Below are 21,721 nucleotides of genomic sequence, written 5' to 3'. Positions count from 1 at the left end.
TGGGTGAAGGAGAATGATTTCTTAGACATGGTCAACATAATTTGGTCCCAGTATGTGGTGGCCAACAATAGCCTGGAAATGTTGCAGAAGAAGTTGAAAAATGTCAAAAAGGCCTGAAAGGTTGGGGAGCCAATTTGAGGCGCTCTGATATTAAAAGAAAGAAGGAAATCTCTTAAGATTTGTGTGAACTAGAAAATATGGAGGAAAATAAGATGTTATCTCCAGACCAAAGAAAAAGAAAAATTCTAATTCAACAAGAATTATTGTAGATTCTTGATAATGACAAATTTTTTTGGGTGCTAGAGATCAATAGAAAATTGGTTGTTACATGGGGATAGCAATTCTGCCTTCTTTCACAGGGCTTCCAATTTTGCTGCTTTATATCTTTGAATCCATGTCTGGTTTGAAAATCAATTTTGAGTAAAGTGAGGTTATGCTAATTATGGAAGATGATAATAAAGCTCGTCGTTTTGCTGAACTGTTCAACTGCCTAAAGGGAAGCTGGCCAATCAAGTACTTGGGGACACCTGTCTGTGCCAGAAGAACTATTGTTGCTGAATTGAGTTTTCTAGGAGGGAAGACTAGGAAAAAGATGAGTTGTTGGATTGGTAATTCCATGTCTATAGGAGGGAGACTGATTAAAATAGATGCATGTCATCCAGTACTGCTGTTTATCAGATGTCTATGAGGTTACTGCATAAAACCAATATAGAAAAAATGGATAAAGTTATTAGATTATTATTCTCGCCTGGTAGTGCTCACAAAACAAAGTACTACTTTGTGAGATGGAAGTGGATTTGTAACCAAAGAGAAAAGGGGGCCTGGGTGTGAATGACTTGTTTAAATTCAATATTAGCCTGATGTGCAAATGGTGGTGGAAGCTTGAACATGAATCAGTTTATAAGCATCTATGTAGTAATGGGATAGATAGATCCTTCAGGCATATGTGAAAGAGTAAAATTCCTCTAAAGATCAAGATTTGACTCTGGTTGATTTGGCACAATGCTATTGCTACTAAGGACAATTTGTTGAAGCGCAATTGGACTGAGATCCTTGCTATCAGTTTTGCAATCAACATGAATCCATTATCCACCTTTTCTTCGAATGTGTACCAGCCAAGTTTGTCTGGAGTGCTGTAGGGAAAGCCATTGGAGTTTCTACTCGCCCCAGAAATGTTTGACAGTTTTCTGGTGCTTTCCACAGTTTGTTCCTGCCAATCGTAACACAGAAATTGCTGGGCAATCTAGAAGTTGAGAAACATAGCTTGTTTTGAGAATAAGATGATCCACTCTCCCTTTGAGCTAATCAGTTACTTTGTTGTGTTCATGAACTACTGGGCAGGGCTTCATGCAGACAAGGATGCTGCAGATATTCATGCTGGCGCTGACAATCTCATGAGGCTGGCATCGACAACCGAAGGCGTTGATGCTAGAAAGTCTATCCTTGATCCTCCGCTGCGATTGGAAGACAAGAAACATGAGGAAGATAAAGGATCAGATGGCAATGCCTCAGAATGGAAGCTGCTCATCGCCTGTTCCCCCTTATCTGAAGTTGTTGGTTACCCTGGCGTGTTTGCTAGCTTGTGTGCGATGGTGGTTGTTTGCGTCTGTGCTAATTTCGTGTTGGTCATGTAAATTTTCTACTTCCAGTTTGGTTTGTCCCAGTTTAAGATGCTAGCATTAGGAGCGGCACTTTCTTTTACTGTTTGTCTTTTGTAAGTACTGGACATGGTTTCGTTATCTCCCTTGGTAATGAAATTCGATTCCTCGTTGGATCGCTTGGAAAAAAATGTGTATGTACCGGAGTTTTCCTTCTTGTTCCAACATGGTTTTTGTTCGAAGAAGAAACATACACATTACCGACCGAATGAAAATCATCTCCCATCCAGGCGGAAAAACGTATTCATCACCCACGGGTGATGGTTACCAACCATCTCCCAAGCGCGTGGCGTTTTTGGGTCGCGGCCCATTATCCTGTTGGGAGGTTGTAGGTCACGATTTTTCCGGTTTTCGTCGGGTTTTTTGTGGTTTTCTTGGGTTTCGGTTTTTCTCGATTTTTTCTTTTTTCTGTTTTTTCCTTTTTAAACAAATTTTAGAGCTGAGCAAAATTTAAAGTTAATCAAATTTCAAATTTTCTAACAAATTTTTGAAGAAAGCAAATTTTTAATTTAGCAAATTTCACATCTGAGCAAATTTCGAATCTGGGCAATTTTTTAATCTAAGCAAATTTCAAATCTAGAAAATTTTGAATCTAAGCAAATTTTCAAATATGATTTTTTTTGAAATAACCGACTAATGGGCCAGGCCCATTAACGGGTTCCCCTAAGGGGTGATGGTTAGGCGCTCCCCGTCCAGGCACAACCTTGGCGTATTTCCTATACACCGACCAGGTCGGTGCATACCACGCACAGCACACCCCCGCGCGCGGTACGGGCCGACCCAGTTCGGGTGTTGGGCCAGTTGGCCGTTTTTTTTCAGAGTCATTTTTCTGTTCTGTTTTAATTTCGTTTCTGCTTCTTTTTCATTTTTGTTTTTTTATTTTTGTTTCTTTTTTCGTTTTTAAGATTTAATTTTTTAAATTTACATATATTTTTAAATGTAAAATGTTCTAACTAAATTTTTTTGTGAAAATTTCAAATTCGAAAATTGTTCAAATGCGAAAACTGTTCAAGTATAAAAATTGTTCAAATGCGAAAATTATTCAAGTATAATAATTGTTCATATATAAAATATATTAAATTTTGAAAAATATTTGTTCCAATTTAAAATTTATTCTAATTTAAAATTTATTCCAATTTGAAAATTGTTCCAATCTAAAAAAATGTTCAAATTTTGGAAATATTTAAATTTCTGAAAAAACTAAAATAATTTTAAAAAATCACGTCTAAAAAGAATCATCTTTTGAAAAACGTAAAAAGAAAAATAAAACAGAAAAAAGAAATAGAAAAAACAAAAAAAAGAGTGGGAATGTGTTGGGCTGGCCCAACAAACCGGGGGGTGTGGGGCGCTTGGTCCGTGCCGACCAGGTCGGCGTACAACACGGGAGCTCCTATTGATCGCATTAAGCTGCGATCTCGGTCGGGGAGTCCTGTACACCGACCTGGTCGGTGTGTACGGGCCACCGCACACCCCACCGACCAGGCCGGTTGGTTGGGCCACGGCCCATTAGTAATAGGTACGTTTTTTTTCTTTTTTTGCTGTTTCTTTTTTGTTAATATTTTTCTTTTTTAATATCTAACTTTTAAAAAATATATTTCGGAGAACAAATTTTCAAAATCTGTTCAGATTCGAAATTTTGGAAATTTTTAAAAATGTTCAGATTTTGATTTTTTTTCCGAAATTTGAACATTTTTCGAATTTGAATATTTTTCTAAATTTGAACGCTTTATATATTTGAACGGATTTCAAATTTGAACGCTTTTATAATTTGAACATTTTTGTATTTGAACATTTTTCAAATTTGAACGGATTTCAAATTTGAACAGTTTTTTGTATTTGAACATTTTTCAAATTTGAACGGATTTCAGATTTGAACATTTTTTGTATTTAAACGGTTTTAAAATTTGAACGCTTTTAAAACTTGAACATTTTTTAAATTTTGAACAGTTTTCAAATTTGAAATTTTTCTGAATTTAAAATATTTTCAAATTTGAACAAAAATAAATATAAACAAAAAAGAAACAAAAAGGAACAGAAAATAAAATAGGAAAAGAAAAGAAAAGAAAAAAGAAAAGAAAAGAAAGAAACAGAAACAGAAAACAGAAAAAAGAGGCGAACTGGGCCGACCAGGCCGGCCCATACCGCGCGCGGGGGGTGTGCGGCGCGCGGTAGGGACCGACCTGGTCGGTGTATAGGATTTGCCATCTCGGTCGGCTCCGCTTAGGGAATCTGATGTGCCGATCTAAGATGGGCTTGGCCCATGTGACGTACGCGCGTGCTGCTAAGTACTGATGCTTAGCTACTTTGCGCTGCTGATTTTACTTAAGGTCTGGCTGATTTTTCTTTTCTTATATTTTGTTTTCTTTTTATATGTTTTGAAAAAATGTTAAATTTGAAAACTGTGGAAATTCGAAAAATGTTTCGATCTGACAAATGTTCAACTTGAAGTTCGTTCAGATTTTAAAATGCTAATATATAAAATTTTGTTCAGATCTGAAAATATATATATTTGAATTTTTTTCATATTTTAAATTATTCATATTTGAAATTTGTTCAGATATTAAATTATTCATATTTAAAATTTGTTCGGATGTAATAAATGTTCAAATTTGAAATTTGTTCACTTTTTGAAATTGTTTTATTTAAATTTTGTTCGGATATGAAAAATGTTCAAATTTGAAATTTGTGCAGATTTTTTATTTTCATAAACATTTTTAAAAATATGAGAAATTTTCATAAAATTAAACAGTTTAAAGAACACAACAATTTTCTGAACTAAACATTTTTTAGAATCTGATATCTTTTAGAAAATGAACATTTATCAGAATTCATAGTTTTGAGAAAACTAAACATTTTCAGAAATTGAACATATTCTTAAAAGTAAATTTTTTAATTTATTTTTTCAAAATCTAAAAAACATACTAGAAAAGTAGTGCAAAATACGGAAAAGCAAAATAGAAAATAAAAAAGAATAAAAATGGAAGAAAAGGAAACAAAACTTTCAAAAATATAAAAGGATAACCCAAATTAAATATGAAAGACCTGCTGTAAAAACCGTGAAAACCCATAAAATCAAGCCAGATTTCGCGGGCTGAAAATTGTTGAAAGAAGCAGAGAACCGAAAAAGGAAAACGTAAGATCCAAAAAGCTGTTTGCCGATTGCTGCTGCTCGTGACGAGAAAGGGAGAAGATGAGGAAATGGGCCCGCCCAGTAGAGAGATGGACGTGGGCGGAGCGCCAAATAGCGCCCGCACTAAGCGGAGAATAGGATTTGCCGTACAACACCCCTCCCAACCTTGGTCCATTATTTTCCAGGAAGGGCCTTTGGTGGGCCTTGTATTTCTGATTGATGATCCGCAAACTTTACAACTTGAACTCAATATGTTCCAGTTTAATATCTTTTGCACGTCAGCAAAGCAATGGTTATTCTCGATGATTGAATCCCTCAACCACTCGAATCTGGTGGAGATGATCGTCACCATGTGGGCGATATGGTATGCACGCCGAAGACTAATTCATGAGGGAGAACAGCAGAGTCCACTCTCTACCTTCCTATTTGTTCGTAATTTTCTACAGGATCTTGGCCAGGATCCGGGGACGAAGGTGGTACAGAGGAGACAGGTCTGCACGCTCAATCAGCCGAGGTGGATAGCGCCTCCTGTAGGTATGGTAAAGCTGAATGCTGATGCGGCGGTAGCGAAGACAGGAAATGGTGGAGCCCTTGCTGTTGTATGTCGCAGCGAGGCAGGCGAGTTCCTGGGAGCGTCTGCCCTCACGCTGAATGTTGGCTATTCGCCCGCTACTCTTGAGGCAATGGCATGTCGTGAGGCTCTGGCATTAGCGCAAGACCTTAATATCCAGAAGATTTGTGTTGCAAGTGACTGTCTGGAGGTGATCAAGAATTTGACGCAGCCATATGATGGAGGATATGGCGCGGTGATCCGGGAGATCAAAGATACGACGACTTTGTTTCAGTCCGTCGTTTTTAAGCATGAATCAAGGGCTTCCAATGGAGAAGCACATCGCCTAGCTCGTAGCTCTGTTAGTGTATCGCTTGGTCGTCGGGTCTGGTTGCTTCAACCACCTGAACACCTCTGTATCCCTAGGAACTTGTTGATTGATTAATAAAGAGCGGGCGAAATTCTCAAAAAAAAAAAAAAAAATCTTTTGCACGTCGTGGTCGGGCCGTACTCAACCGTTAGAACAATATAAAAAGTTGGAGTTAAAACGAAGGAAAGTATATTTAAAAAAAAACGAAGGAAAGTTCGGTAGACAGATCGAATAATATACAGAGAGAGGGGAAGGAAATCTGAAACGAAAACAATATTGTGTCTCTCACAAAGTTCCAAATTTGAGATAGTATCGGGAGGCAACAAGCGATCGGGGATTTGATTGACGGTGCCTGCAAACGAAACAAACAGAGTCTTGTTCCCTGATCGCGATCTGTGATAACAACGGTCGATCTTCAACCCGTCGATACGATGGATTTCCGAGCAACCGTGCCGACGAGGGATCAGCGGCGGTCTGCCGTCGGCCGCTCCGGTGGCCTGGCGGCGCTCTCGGCCGGCCTCTCGCGTGTCCTCGCCGACAAGCACCCAGACAGCAACATCGTCTTCTCGCCGCTGTCCATCTACACCGCGCTGGCGCTCGTGGCCGCCGGCGCCCGCGGCCCCACTCTGGAGGAGATCCTCAGCGTCCTCGGCGCGCGGTCCCGCGAAGAGCTCGACGAGTTCGTCGGCGCGACGCGGGACGCGCTGCAGGACCGGTCGGGCTCCGGCGGCCCGCGGTTCGCGTTCGCGTGCGGCGTGTGGAACGACCTGTCGTGCCCGCTCAAGCCCGGCTTCCGCGAGGCCGTGGTCGACGGCGCGTACAAGGTCGAGGCGTCCACCGTCGACTTCCGCGGCGATCACAGGGGAGCATGCCGGCTGATCAACAAGTGGGCGGCGCGCGCTACGAACGGCCTCATCGACTTCGTTCTCAGCGAAGGCTCCGTGACCCCGGACACCCGCGTCGTGCTCGGCAACGCCGTGTACTTCAAGGGCAAGTGGGAAGAACCCTTCAGCAAGGGAGACACGGAGAAGGCGCCGTTCCGCCGGCTACGCGGCGGCGCCGTCGACGTGCCCTTCATGCACAGCGGGAAGCACCAGTTATTCGTAGCCGTGCACGACGGATTCAAGGTGCTAAAGCTTCGGTACAAGATGTTGGACGCCTTCTTAACACGAGATACCAAGAAGCCTGCTCCGTTTTTCCCCCGGCGTGCTCCACTTGTCAATCCTGATGGATACATTCGTGCTCCTCCTCCTCCCCGCCATGAATCCAACAGTTCTACATCCACGCGGTCCATAAACAACAACGGCAGCTCCAACAACACTCAGAACATCATCTCCAACTCCACACAGTTCTCCATGTGCATCTTCCTCCCGGACGCCGACGACGGCCTGCGCAGCCTGATCGACGCCATCGCTTCACGTCCGAGCTTCCTGCACGAACACATGCCTCGTCACAAGATCGAAGTCCGTGACTTCCGTGTGCCCAGGTTTAAGCTATCCTTCCACCAAAGCGTCGTCGACAACCTGAAGGAGCTAGGCCTCCAACTTCCATTCAGCCCCAAGGCCGACCTGTCCGACATGACGGAGGACGACCACTCCGGTTTCCGGCAGGGCCTGAACAACGTAATCCACAAGGCAATCATTGAGGTGAACGAGGAAGGCACTGAAGCTGCCGCCGCCACCATGGTTTGTATCAACCCTACGGCCTCCGCGACGCCGCAGCCATGGGTAGATTTTGTCGCTGATCATCCGTTCGCCTACTTCATTGTGGAGGAGGAGACTGGCGCCGTCGTCTTTGCCGGGCACGTCCTAGACCCGTCGAAAGTGTAGCCAGCATCACAGGATGTTGAAATGTCACGGACAAAATCAGTTTCCATATTTTGCAAGAGTTTCATAGGATGATGAATAAACAAAGGGTGTGTCTATGTCTAAGTTGACTGAGATTTTCTTAAGTCTCGATCACGCTCGAAAAAGTCATGACTGCAGTTCAAAGAAAAGTGCAGCTTCGGTTCAGTTGCACATTTCTGTCAGAAAAGTGCAATTGCACTTTTTAACAGAAAAGTGCAACTCAAGCACTTTTTTGTAAGTGACTTAGACTTAAGAAAATCTCAGTTGACTGAGACATAGCAAAACCGATAAACAAAGCTTTTTTTGAGCTATTTTATACGTGGAAAACAGATTTTGCATTAATTAATTAAATGTAAATCTACTCTGTCGTAAAATCATGTTGTTCCCTGCAAAGTTTACTTAAAGTTGTATGACTATCAACGTGAAAAAATCATAAAATTGGATACAAGTTTAACTTTTCGTGTGGAATTTTATCTTGTAATTAATGTTCTTATCTATTTTTACGAAAAACAAACCACTTGGACAAGTTTCCGCACAGTCTCTACACGTAGAGTTTTTCATTCTTCCAATACAAAACTCTCGATCGATCGATCTAACACACTGTTTCGCGGAATCCCATATGATAGCTTCACGAACATTACATGATCTGAGAATCAACCTGCGGTTGGATGGTTAGGAGGGCAGTGGCACCCCCAGCCCACCAGAGTTCAAATCCCAGATTTGACTATTTGGTGTCTCACAATAGGCGGAATATTCTTCAGTGGGAGGCGACGTTCCCGTCGACAGCGAGGCGCATGTGGTGACTTCGTCAATCTCAAGACCCGCCGGATCAGTTCTTCAACGCAGTCTCTTGGAGGTGCTCATAGGGGTAGGGTGTGCGTATGTGCGTTCATAGGGGTGAGTGTGTGCGCGTATGTATGAGCGTCTTTGATTGTACTGTGTTTCGCAAAAAAAAAGAACATTACATGATCTAACTAAAATAGCCATTCATGGGCAACTTTGTTAGATATTCAGAACCAAAGCCAGCAGTTGTGAGTCAGTTTCGAAATTCACCGTTATCGTGCCAAGATCGACTACAAATCTACAATGTCCATTGTCCAGCGCTCGCAAGTCGCATCATTGCCTGTTGTTCTGCAGTATATGCATGTAACACCTGCAACTCTGCCAGCACTCGCAACAATCCCGAACTGCTCCCCCAGCTGGCTTCGATCTCGCCAGCTGGGATATAGGAAGCATCTGTATTGATTTTCAGAAAACCCTCTTCCGGTCGATCTCTTCTCCTTCTTCGCCTTGCTGAACTGCTCGAGGTATTCCACAGTTTGGCATATAGAACGACAGACAATGTTGTCGGTAGTGATAGTCAGCTGACCGCCTGACCCTCCCTCAATTTGTTTCTATCATTCCACCAACGTCACCAACATGTTAGAACTGGTACACGTTCTTGCTCTGTCATTTCTCAGAACAAATAAAGTGTTTGAGCTGCCGATTCCGTCATATAGGGCACCTTGTGCTGTTCTAGTTCGTTTGTAAGGATATTTTTCGATTAACTGGCAAGATTAACCTATATCTAACCCGTCAGTTATATCTGTTTGTTTCTAAGCAATTATCCGTTAACGAGCTTAACCTGTCTCTGGTCCGTCACTCTTTTAACATCTCTTTTAGTGCGTGATTAACTGCCAGCACCGACCTGTCGTCTCGAGTCAGCTGTCTGCATCCAAATATAATCACAAAAGGAGCTATTTAGGCATTCATGAGAACGCGCAAATCCTTTTCCAGAAATCATTGTCACACGCATTTAGCATCCATGGGACCGCTTAACTGGATCTAGCATCCTCTCCATGTCGCTGGTTTCAATTTGTACAAACAACTTATATGCTAGCTTGTTTCACTGAATGTTGGCTTTTGTTATCAAATTTCCAAGCAATGAAGTCCCCGGCACAATCCCGAAGTGGGATTTGTAGGATATGTGTTGCATCATTTTCACAGAAGTATCTTAGACCAACTGAGTCCCAGTTACCATCGATTGAGCTGATTAGATATCAGAGACTTTTTTAAGCAAATTATCACCCTTTCTATTTCAGGTTGTACGTGACCAAGCCCGTGGTATCCAGGGATCGTTACATGTTTACCAGGGTGCCATCGCCAATACTGCAAATATAGTCGTCACAGATCAGTGTCACACCACGAAGCAGACTGTGCCACGCATATGAAATGCCTTCAGTTGGTTGAGCATCAATAATACTACCATTTGAGTAGTACTTGGCCTGTAGGACTCTCACGCATAAGCTGTCCGGTTCTGAAGTAGCCGCCATACTTGTAGCGATAGCATTGCGATATTGAAGGCATGGATAGACCAAAAACCTAGACCACCCATGGATTTTGGGTCAGACCTAGTTGATCTGTCCAATGATATGAGTTTATACCTTTCTAGCTCCAAGTTCTTTGTTGTTGATATGCAAGCTTCTGGATGTTGAAAACTTCCTTCTTGTGGTAGGCCTGCTCCTTCTCACTGCTTCAGATAAACTCTAATGACAAGGGTGATAAAAGTGAGTAGTCCAAGTCTCTTGATATACTCGGTGTACCGATTGTCGTACTCCATCTTCTCGTCGTCATGAGCCTCATGAGACCTAAGTCAAAGAGGAGTGAAGACATACAAAAAAAAAATACAAGTTACCGCATCATAAGACCACGGAAAAAATACAAGTTAGCACATCATACGTTGCCACTTTAAGTACCTTTTTGTCCCCTGCCATTAGCCGACCACGGTGATTTTGATCATAGTGTTGGTCAAGAAGTGCCATCCTACACAAATTAAAATTGGTATTGATGTGTAAGAACAACAATCCAACTATTGTGGAGATATCACATATGAGAACAAAAATACAAGTTAGTACCTGCTCATAAACAGCTTCTTTCCAAACAAATATCAATTTCATCATTTCATTCTAGTACAATCATGACCCATAATTGACCATTGATTGGCGCTATTTTGGTTTTCTCTAAATAAAACCTCAATTAACCCTAAGTAGGACCCTAAATTGGCACTACAATCTAACAATATAATACCTAAATAAGAGAAGTCCAATTTACCCCCTAAACTTATCGCAAAGTTCGGTTTACAATCCTTTAGTCTAATTTGGTTCACCTTGCAATCTCAAACTGTGAAAAGTCGTTCGGAATTAAACCTCCAGCTTTTTGATAGGTTTTAACCTGGTTTTCTCGCCACATCACTGGTTTTTCTTATCATCTTTGTATAATATGGACACCAGTGACCAGCCCCGTATATGCATGAGCAACAAACAGAAGGTGATTGCCAATTTCTAGTTTCCTACCTTGTTTCAGCGACGAACACGGATGCACTAGAAATGAATGTGTATACTGAAGACATAGTGCATGTAGTAATTAAAAATCGGTGACTTGGCAAAATAAAATAGGTCAAAGTCTATTGAGTTGCGGAAAGGGGTATTTTCGGACGGCTTTTGGAGTTTGAGGTTGTAAATTGAACGAAACTAGACTAAGAGGTTGTAAAGTGAACTTTGAGACAAGTTTAGGGGGGTAAATTGGACTTATCTCAACCTAAATTGACAGGCTTATGTACATTGATGGAGAGAGATTATACCTTGGTGTCGGCGGTACCACCACGAGCCCCGGTGCATGCCCGCTGCAGTTGCTCAACCTTCAACGCGGAGGGAGGCGAGATGGAGGCGGAAATAGCATGGTGCCGTGTGATGAAACCATGGCTCGGTCATCGTGTAAATGGGTTATTTCTTGAAATAGTTTAGGTTGGAGTCTACTTTGTGAAATAGTTTGCGTCGAAGGCTTTTTTTTGTCGTTTTTGAAACTGATGCCCGGGTTCTTCATTCCGCAGGTCCTGACAACTCCTCTGAATTGCTTGCATACACCTTGAAATAAAACTCTTATACGGAGTATGAGAAAATAAAAAAGGAAAATAAAAGGTGAGGAACAGAATCCAACATAAACTAGAAGGAAACAATACAGAACTCGAGACGAATATGTATCGTTCCCGGATCGATTAACCGTGCATGTAAAAACGAGCAAAGGTGTACTCCAGTCCCTTAGCAGAGGCAGCATAATCTTGGTTATTGATTCCAATCTCCATCGATCTAGAAACCGGCGATCGATACGATGGACTTGGGCGTGCGGACTAGGTCTCAGAGGCTGTCTGCCGGCGGTTCCAGCGAGGGCCTCGCGGCGCTCTCCGCCGGCCTCGCACGGCGCCTCGCGGACGAGCACGCAAACAGCAACCTGGTCTTTTCGCCGCTCTCCGTCTACACCGCGCTCGCGCTCGTGGCCACCGGCGCCCGCGGCGCCACCCTGGACGAGATCCTCCGCGTCCTCGGCGCCCGGTCCCGCGTAGAGCTCGACGAGTTCGTCGCCCGCGCAGCCGGGGACGCGCTGCGTGACCAGTCACGCTCAGGCGGCCCGCGCGTGGCGTTCGTGTGCGGCGTCTGGAGCGACCAGTCGTGTCCGCTGAAGCCAGGCTTCCGCGAGGCCGTCGTCGCCGGCGCGTACGGGGCTGAGGCCTCTGTCGTGAACTTCCACGGCGACCCCAATGGAGCATGCCGGCTGATCAACGCGTGGGCGGCACGCGCCACCAAGGGCCTGGTTGACTCTGTTCTCGCCCAAGGCTCGGTAACCCGAGACGCCCGCGTCGTGCTCGGCAGTGCCTTGTACTTCAAGGGCAGGTGGGAGCATCCCTTCAACAAGAGGAGCACGCAGGATGGGCTCTTCCGCCGGCTCGGCGGCGCCGGCGCCGTCAACGTGTCCTACATGCAGAGCTGGAAGAGGCAATTCGTGGCCGTGCACGATGGGTTCAAGGTGCTCAAGCTTCAGTACAAGATGGCGGAAGCGCGCCGGAGCCACGCCGGCAATTCAAACAATCGCCTTGGTGATCCAAAAAGGCCGACACCATACTCTCGGAGCTCCGACGGCCAGAACCGGCGTGGATCCGTTGCTCACAATAATACTAAGGCATCAGGCCATGCGAACACTCAAGACAGTTTTTCTACTCCTACAAGCTTCTCCATGTGCATCTTCCTCCCGGACGCCGACGATGGCCTACTAAGCCTTCTGGACGCAATCGCTTCATTTCCGAGCTTCCTGCACAAGCACCTTCCTCGTAAGGAAGTCAAAGTCGGCGAGTTCAAGCTGCCAAGGTTCAAGCTGTCCTTCCACAGCAGCGTCGTCAACGCCCTCGACAAGTTGGGCCTCCGGTTGCCGTTCCATGAAGCAGCCAACCTATCCGATATGGCGGAGGATGACGACTCCGGCTTCCCACTGGCCGTGAGCGATGTCATCCACAAGGCAGTCATCGAGGTGAACGAGGAAGGCACCAAGGCCGCCGCCGCCACCATTATTAGTAATTTTCCGAAGAAGATGCCAATGCCGCTGCCGCCGGTTGATTTCGTTGCTGACCATCCGTTCGCCTTCTTCATTGTGGAGGAGGAGACCAAAGCCGTCGTCTTTGCGGGGCATGTCCTCGACCCCTCTAGAGAGTAGAGTAGCTAGCATCATAGGCTGTTGAAATTTTACGGGCCACATTAGTTTCGATTTTCTCTAACATCTCTAGATTTTAATTCGAGGTATAATGGAAGTCGATTTATTATAGACCTCAAATTTGAATACTATGAAACACATCGTTAATACAAGTTATCGGCAATTTATCAAGACAAAGTATTACCGTTACTAAGATCGTTAGACCAAGACAATGATATGATATGGATGTCATAAGATCTTCAAACATGATCACTTCGTAGTTGGGTGACTATAAAGTTGATCTTCGTTCTTCCGGATGATATGGCGCAACGTCATTTCATGTGATCATGCGAATTGCTACTCTGATGATGGAGAAGATACTCTCTGGACCCACTCATATATATCATGATGTTCTACATCGTCTGGCCAGACACGTGACCAAGTTTTTACGTCATAGGAACATCGATTGTATGGGATGAGAAAAGAGAACATGCCGGGTAATGAGGGTAACCTAGAAGTTTCACCTCGGGCTATGTCAAGTATCATCAAGCAATGCGACGTGTATCGAATTACGAAATGTTCACACAACAAAATATTTTCGTGTTACATGTAGGGGTTGTTGCGGTTATCAAGCGCTCAGCATCGACCATTGTAGAGGAAGGACGTTCCGGACATGTCTACATATATCTGAACCATACGGTTACACACTTAAGGTTTAGCGACATTTGGAACGTGAGTGTGTATGAAGATAAAGAAGCAAAGTGGTTCCAAAAGATGTTCGGTAAGTCTCGGAATACTCCGGAATGGTCTGGAGAGTGATTGAGGTTGATACCGAATGGTTTGTCATTTGTGAAAAGTACCGGAAGGATCTAAAATCATTTCGCAAGGTCATGTGTACATTGTTAAGCTCGTCAATAATTGTTAGCTAAATATAGCTCCATCTATCCATACCTAGGTAGTTATACTGGCGACACAAAATTATCGTTTCCATTGTTGGTGCCCTAAATTGCTAGATGCTTGGAACACTCGTGGGCGCAAAGCGTCATGCATCGCAAGCTCTGCCCCATCACTATATTCTAGCATAGTAAGGTCAGTTGCCTATGGGTATTTGAATTTAAAATTTAGAGATGGTCCCGTGTACTTTGTTGACCTCATCAATAATTATTAGCTCTGAGTGTGAAAAAAATCAAAAAGATTTGAATTTACACTTTAGAATTGGATCAAATAGACTAGCTGATCTATTATTGACAAGGAGCAGCTGTTGGTGCAGTGGCAAGTCAGTGCGCACTCGCTTCAGTGGTTTTGGGTTCCAATTAGTTTTAGACTTGTTGCTAACATTTTTCGCGCAGTTTTCTTAGTTATTTTACTGAAAAAGGATAGTTGAGGGTTCGACCCCACATGCTGGCGAGAGTAGCAAATGGGTACTGAACCAGAATATGTTCCACCCTGTCCTCCTGTTGCAGATAGACAAAACATGCTGAGATTTGTTCCTTTGTGCCCATGTCTGAAACGGCGACCAGAGGGCCAGATATAACGATGTTGGATCACAAATCCACATAAAAATCCTGCATTTGAGCGGGGCCCCATTTTTCCAGATTCCGGCTGTCATTGCAAACCTAACAAAGCCTTTGAAAGCAACTTATACGTGGCCAACTGAACTCGTAAGTGGATTCTCTAAACAGCACTCCACCTCTGTCATTGCCACCCACAGTCACACACACTGTGAAGCTCCCTGTCAATCTGTTCTACACCATCGCCTCAGCTACTGTTCTGTTGTTGCGTGTTCTTGTGTTCACAACCAAAAATACCAACTGCGTAAATTCCAACAAATTATTGCCCCAATACGACTATGTCCCATCGGGAAAATGTTGCGCCGTCGTTTCTTCGTTACAAGTGGAGAAATGGGAAGTTTCAGTGTATGCACAATTTTCTTTTGAAACCTCTGGTAGATAGGGTAATTTGTACTTCCTGTATGTTTTATAATTCCTCTGTATTTTTAATAAAAAATGTCGTTGGAGTGAGGAACACATAACATAGAGTAGAATCGATGACCATTAACCAATTCAGATTCAGAAAATGTAATGGATGTGAACACTTTAAAAATAATACAGTATTAGTCTCAAACGGCCGGTATGCAGCATGTGCACCTTGTATCGGAATAAAATACTCCAACCATAGAAAATAGAAAATACGACATGGGTGCCGTGAACATCCTGTGATGCTAGCTACTCTCTGGAGGGGTCGAGGACGTGGCCGGCAAAGACGACGGCGCCCGTCTCCTCCTCCACAATGAAGTAGGCGAACGGATGGTCAGCGACGAAATCAACCGGAGGGGGCGGCGGCCAAGACATGGCTGCGGACCCAACGTTATAGAAAACTTCGGTGACGGCTGCTGCCTCGGTGCCTTCCTCGTTAACCTCGATGAGTGCCTTGTGGAGGACGTCGCTGAGGACTGTGGGGAGGCCGGCGGAGCCGTCGTCCTCCGTCATGCCAGAGAGGTCGGCCGTTTCGTGGAACGGCAGGCGGAGGCCCAGCTTGCCGAGGATGGCAGCGACGCTGGTGTGGAAGGATAGCTTGAACCTAGGCACCTGGAAGTTGCCGACTACGACCTCCTCGCGAGGCAGGTGCTCGTGCAGGAAACCTGGCCGAGATGCTATTGCGTCGAGAAGGCTTGGTAGGCCGTCGTCGGCGTCCGGGAGGAAGATGCACATGGAGAACTGTGTGCGGAAGCTGCTAGTGTTGTCATTGGAGGGCTGCGCCGATGGAGGAGGACCGGCGAGGCTGTACAAGTCGTCATAGTTGGGAGGATTGTAGTTGTAGGAGTAGCTGGATGCTCGTCTGAAAGGTGCGGCGGCGCGGTGGAGTAAAGGACTCGGCTGGATGGTCTGAAATGAGCGGGATTGCAATTTTAGTTGTAGCAGCAATCTTTCCTTTAGCATTTTCGTTTTTTCACTCAAACTCAAACTCAAGCGCACGTCGTCCGCCATCTTGTACCGGAGCTTGAGCACCTTGAATCGGTCGTGTACGGCGATGTACTGAGACTCCCGGCTGCGCATGAAGGGCACGTCGACGGCGCCGGCGCCGCCCTGACGGCGGAACAGAGCGTTCTGTGTCTTCTTCTTGTCGAAGGGCTCGACCCACTTGCCCTTGAAGTACACGGCGTTGCCGAGTATGACGCGGGTGAGCGGCGTCACCGAACCCGGGCCTAGCACGGAGTCGATCAGGCCGTTCGTGACGCGCTCCGTCCACGCGTTGATCAACCCGACTGCTCCATTGGGGTCGCCGCGAAAGTCGACGGTGGACGCCTCCGCCTTGTACGCGCCGTCGACCACGGTCTCGCGGAAGCCGGGCTTGAGCGGGCACGACAGGTCGCTCCACACGCCGCACGCGAACGCGACGAGCGGACCGCCGGAGCCGGACCTGTCTCGCAGCGCTTCACCCGCGGCGCGGGCGACGAATTTGTCGAGCTCTTGGCGGGTCTGCGCGCCGAGGACGCGGAGGATCTCGTCCAGGGTGTCGCCGCGGGCACCGGCCGCCACGAGAGCGAGAGCGGTGTAGATGGACAGTGGCGAGAAGACCAGGTTGCTGTTTGCGTGCTCGTCCGCGAGGCGTACCGCGAGGCCGGCGGAGAGCGCCGCTAGTCCCTGGCTGGAAGAGGATCCGCCGGCAGACTGCATGGCAGGCCCCGGACCAAACTTCGGCGACCTTGCTCGGGATGCCATGGCAGGTTCGTCTTCGGCGAACAAAGCGCGTTGATTAAGTACTGTAGAATATATTCTACTTTGAGGGCAGGTTATACATGAAAATATATACAGGCTGAAGCAACCCACTATCTCTACCGGTTTACGTCCCCAACTCTGGTTCAATAGGATCTGTATCCGGTCCGTGTACATTTTTTTTTTTTTTTGCATGGAGGTCCGTGTACAATTCATGGTAATGATTGGCCTCGCATTATTCGAGTACTCGAGGTTTTTTTCTCGCTCAGGATTTTATACCCGAGAGGGGCGGAATTTTGGGTTACCGCGAAATACCGAAAATCTAGGTGGTTTACCGTCCAAGTTAATTCAAACGAATTTTAAATTCAAATTTTCTGTTGTTATATGAAATAAATTTGATACTGCAAATATTCAACGAGCGCAGTGGATGTAACTATTCATCTACTCCCGCCAACATGTGGGGTCGAACCCTCAACTAATCGACCTTCCTTTTTTCAGCAAAATAATAAAAAACTGTGCGGAAAATGTAAGCGACAAGTCTAAAATTCAAACCCGCAACCACTGAAGTGAGTCCGCACTGACTTGCCACTGCAACAACAGCTACTCTATGTTAATAGTAGGGTAGCTAGTCTATTTGACCAGTTCTGAAGTTCAAATTTAAATGTTTCTGAATATTTTTTACACTTAAAGCTAACAACTATTGATGAGATCAACAAAGTATACGGGACCATCTCTTTTAAATTCAAATGCCCATAGGCAACTGACAGTACTATGATGGAATATAGAGCCGGTGATGGTTCACATGAACACCGGTGGCAAGAAGAAAAGTAGACAACACACGTGATGGGGCAGAGCTTGCGATGCATGATGCCTCGCGCCCACCTGTGTTTCAAGCATCTACCAAATTAGGGCACTAGCAATGGAAGTGGTAATTTTGTCTCGCCCCGATACAACCACTTAGGTATGGATAGATGGAGCTATAGCTAATTATTTTACACTCAAAGCTGACAATTATTGATGAGCTCAACAAAGTACACATGACCATCTCTCTTGCGTCCTTTTCCCTCCCTCTTTACACTCTCTTTCTTGCCTTTTTCCTTGTGAAGAAGTGGCCTCCTCTGCAAACTACAACTTCACTTTTGAGGCTACTACTTTTTCCAGCTTCGGAACATTCAAACTTACGTGGATCTGCGAGGCCATATGTCGAGGAATACAATTGGCCATGCCCTTACAACATGCTTATGTCTTGGACGGATCGGGCTAAATAAGAAAAGGAAAAAAATCTTGTGCATTATTAAAAATTCTAATCCTACCAATTAAAAGGTACACATATAAAACTTTTCTAAAGATGAAAATTCTAAAAAAATTCTATAGCATCCATTTGAATCAGACAAGTCCGAAAAAGGTTTGCAGACGGCTGTCATTTGTCAAACACAGCAAGGGAAGAGTTAATAACGTTATTACAATCATGTTTTCCTTGCAAGCGGACAAAACATGTTTGCTGCTATCGGAAGTTTCTGTATATGATATTTTATTTTGAAACTTAGTACTACTACCTCAGTTAGGATAACTAGATGATACCCCGCGCGTTGCTGCGGAAATTGGTTACGGACATTTTGCTCACAAAAGGAACAATCAAAAATAATTCTTGGGGGATTTTTATTTATTTATAGCCAAGGACCCAAGTCGATTAGATCTCATATTGTGCCATTTTTCATCCTGTAAACATATATTACCATGTTATACCCACAATGAATAAAAAGAGAAAAATTGTTTGTACGAATTTGGGCCACCAAACATGCTGTTTTGTGCAGAGAAATACTGAAGCACGTAAGGTTAAACAAAGACGTGTTTGGCATGGTTCATAATTCTGAGAATTTGATATTAACAACTTACAACATATTGCTGCTCTATGTTTATTTTACAACTATATTACAAACCTCCAATTCCAATCAGTCCCAAGAACCAAGTTGGGTCTTAGTTTCTGTTGCTAGCACCAAATAGGGATATTGGTTTATAATTATCCTTACAAAATGAGATTTAACACAAACTACCAAAATTAGTAGAGCTCTTGTACGTTCCTCTATACATTGAGTTATAGACGCATCCTGATAGTATGCTAACTCTGACGTTGTCTTCTAGCTCTGCCCCAGTTCACACATACTACATAGTTTGTACCTGACTCAAAAAAAACTTGATCCTACAATTTGAACATAAGAACCGAGGCGTGTAACCCACGCAGCATTGATTCCCGTTATGGATTCCGTATTTCTGTATCTCTCTACGAAAGCTACACTAATGAGCTTTCCATCTTTCGCCTGAAATTCCCAACCTGAAGCCCAATATAAGATTTAATCAAATATCCTGAATCTCTCCTAGAAGATATCAGAAAAGGAAATGCCTGAATCTCACCTGGTCATAGAGATGCGGAGCCATGGAAACAGGTGCTAAGTGAATTGGATGACCACTGCGTATATCTTGAGATAACCAGACATGACACATCGATGGATGCAGTGATAATGCACGAAACAATCAACCACCATAGGGACTACGCCATCCAATTCGAAGCACAGCTCAGGCCTCAGGTGATATGGTGCTTGGAAATGGGCAAGAAGACCTACCTGGATTCGAAAATAAATTATATCTTGTCAATCAGCAACACAAACAAAAAACCGAATTTAATAAAAAGAACAGGGGAAGGGTGTAGTATAGTTAGAGGAGAACGAAGGGTCAGGGAGAGGACTGGAGATATCGGGATGAACATAGCTAGCAAGATATGTGGTGATCAGTGGAGAGGAATATATAGTACCAGACATCCAGCCATGAATGCGAACATTTCTACAGGATGGCGACGCTTCGTCTGGAGATGCTGTGGTTAGTAATTAGCACGATAAAATCAGAAACAAAGGAAGCAGCAATATTAGGAGAACTGAACCGAATGCACCCTCTTGTGGGAGATGAATGGTGGCTGCGTCAATAGTTAGCATTGATTATTTTTTAAATGGAGCATTTGTGTTTTGGGAGAAGCGTCTCTTTGTTGCCAGCATGAAACTACTTGTGCATTAGCATTGATTTTCCATATAATTATGTTGTTTAAATTGTTAGCAAAAAAATGATAAAGTGGAGCTGCATGTTGATAGAAACATGTTAGTGGGAAGACACATGGCAGCCTAGTATTGGCTAGAGATGATTGATGAGGTGGACATCTTGCATGTTGAGAGAAATACTCTTAGTGAGTTGCTCCAATTTAAATATTATAGATAAGACCACCTCAAAATTTGAGTCTAATTTTAACTATAAATTTAATACTACATTAAATATAAATTATATGTTAGATAAGTTATATCATTTGGATTCATATTTGAAAGCAGTTTCCAAAGGTATATTTTTCGTGATAAATAAATTATATATTTTTTAGTTAATTTTACGATTAAAGTTGGGCTCAAATGTCGAGGGAGGCTTGTAATTTCTAACGGAGGTAGTACTAGCATAGATTTTATTTTCTTATAATTCCTTTACTTTTTTAAAATCAAAATGTGGTAGGATCAGGAACACATAACATAGAGTAGAATCGATGGCAGTGTTTGTAGACGTCAATACATCAGAATAATACAGTCCCAAATGGTTATGTAGTAGAAAATCGAAAATATCCTAAATATTGCCGTGTCCTATGGTGGTCTACTCTTTGGAGGGGTCGAGGACATGCCCGGCAAAGACGACGGCGCCGGTCTCCTCCTCCACAACGAAGTATGCGAACGGATGGTCAGCAACGAAATCAACAAGCGGTGGTGGCCGTGGCCGCCCTCCGCCCCCGCCCGGTGCACTAGCAATGGTGACAGCGGCAGCTTTGGTGCCTTCCTCATTCACCTCGATGACTGCCTTGTGGACGACATCGCAGAGGACCAGGGGAAGACCGGAGCTGTCGTCCTCGGTCATGTCGCACAGGTCTTCATTGGTTTCGTGGAACGGCAGCAGGAGCCCCAGCTTGCGGAGGACGCTAACGACGCTGCTGTGGAAGGACAACTTGAACCTGGGCACCTGTAAGTTGCCGACTAGGACCTCCTTGCGAGGCAGGTGCTGGTGCAGGAAGCCCGGGCGTGAAGCCATCGCGTCCAGAAGGCTTGGTAGGCCGTTGTCTGTGTTCGGGAGGAAGATGCACATGGAGAACTGTGTCAAACTCTTGTCCTTGGGCAGTGTCGATAGAGAGTTTCCAAATGCATTAGTGGTGATGGTTCACATCAACACCGCTGGCAAGAAGAAAAGTAGACAACACACGTGATGGGCAGAGCTTGACATGCATGATTGAAAGTACACAGATGTCGCCTAGAGAGGGGTGAATAGGCGATTTAAAACTTGTACGAGATGGGCTTAACAAATGGGGAATAAAACTAGCGTTTACTTTGTTAAGCCCAAAGCCTATATACTATGGTTCACTTATGTGCACCAACAACTTATGCTAAGCAATACAAGCAACTACTTCTATAGTGCTCCCGAACGGAGAGGTGCGGTGGCTTAGTGCTCCCGAACGCCACAAGAGGCCTCACCTTGAGGTGTGGTTGCTCGATGCACACCAACGCCACAAAGGCCTCACCCCAAGATGCGGTAGTCACACCACGCACCGAGCGCCACGAAGGCGCCTCACCTTATTCTTCGATGACCCTCGCCACACAGGCCTAGGTGACGGTTCCACTAAGGGATTTCCTTCGAGGCGGAAACCGGGCCTTACACAAAGATTGGGGCACACATTCACAACTTAATTGGAGGCTCCCAACAAATCGCCACAAAGGCCTAGAATCCTTTTAGGGTTCCAAGAACCCAAGAGTAACAACCTTTTTTGCTTTCACTTCCACGAATCACCGTGGAGAACTCAAACCGATGCACCAAATGCAATGGAAAGAACACCACAAAGATGCTCAAGTACTTCTCTCTCAAATTCCAACAAAGCTACAAAAGC

The 21,721-nt window shown here is 44.5% G+C and overlaps 3 protein-coding genes across 3 annotated transcripts; 1 reads left to right on the top strand and 2 right to left on the bottom strand.

Moving 5' to 3' along the window:
• Positions 1-6,139: 6,139 nt before the first annotated feature.
• Positions 6,140-13,075, top strand: LOC124696703. The gene is made up of 4 exons (XM_047229388.1): positions 6,140-6,878; positions 7,050-7,531; positions 9,637-9,750; positions 11,684-13,075. The coding sequence occupies exons 1-4, from the start codon at positions 6,140-6,142 to the stop codon at positions 13,073-13,075; spliced, it is 2,727 nt and encodes a 908-aa protein (XP_047085344.1).
• Positions 13,076-15,276: 2,201 nt separating this feature from the next.
• LOC124696702 (putative serpin-Z8) lies at positions 15,277-16,728 on the bottom strand. Its single transcript, XM_047229387.1, has 2 exons — positions 16,027-16,728; positions 15,277-15,804 (listed from the first exon to the last, which is right to left on the bottom strand). The coding sequence occupies exons 1-2, from the start codon at positions 16,726-16,728 to the stop codon at positions 15,277-15,279; spliced, it is 1,230 nt and encodes a 409-aa protein (XP_047085343.1).
• Positions 16,729-20,445: 3,717 nt separating this feature from the next.
• On the bottom strand, positions 20,446-20,934 carry LOC124699701 (putative serpin-Z8). The gene has a single exon (XM_047231958.1). The coding sequence runs from the start codon at positions 20,926-20,928 to the stop codon at positions 20,446-20,448; it is 483 nt and encodes a 160-aa protein (XP_047087914.1). The 5' UTR covers positions 20,929-20,934.
• Positions 20,935-21,721: the final 787 nt, after the last annotated feature.

This window comes from Lolium rigidum, chromosome 3 (genome assembly GCF_022539505.1).
Source record: "Lolium rigidum isolate FL_2022 chromosome 3, APGP_CSIRO_Lrig_0.1, whole genome shotgun sequence".
NCBI classification, from domain to species: Eukaryota; Viridiplantae; Streptophyta; class Magnoliopsida; order Poales; family Poaceae; genus Lolium; species Lolium rigidum.
The sequence above is the reverse complement of the archived record's forward strand: the minus strand, read 5'-3'. Positions and strand labels throughout refer to the sequence as shown.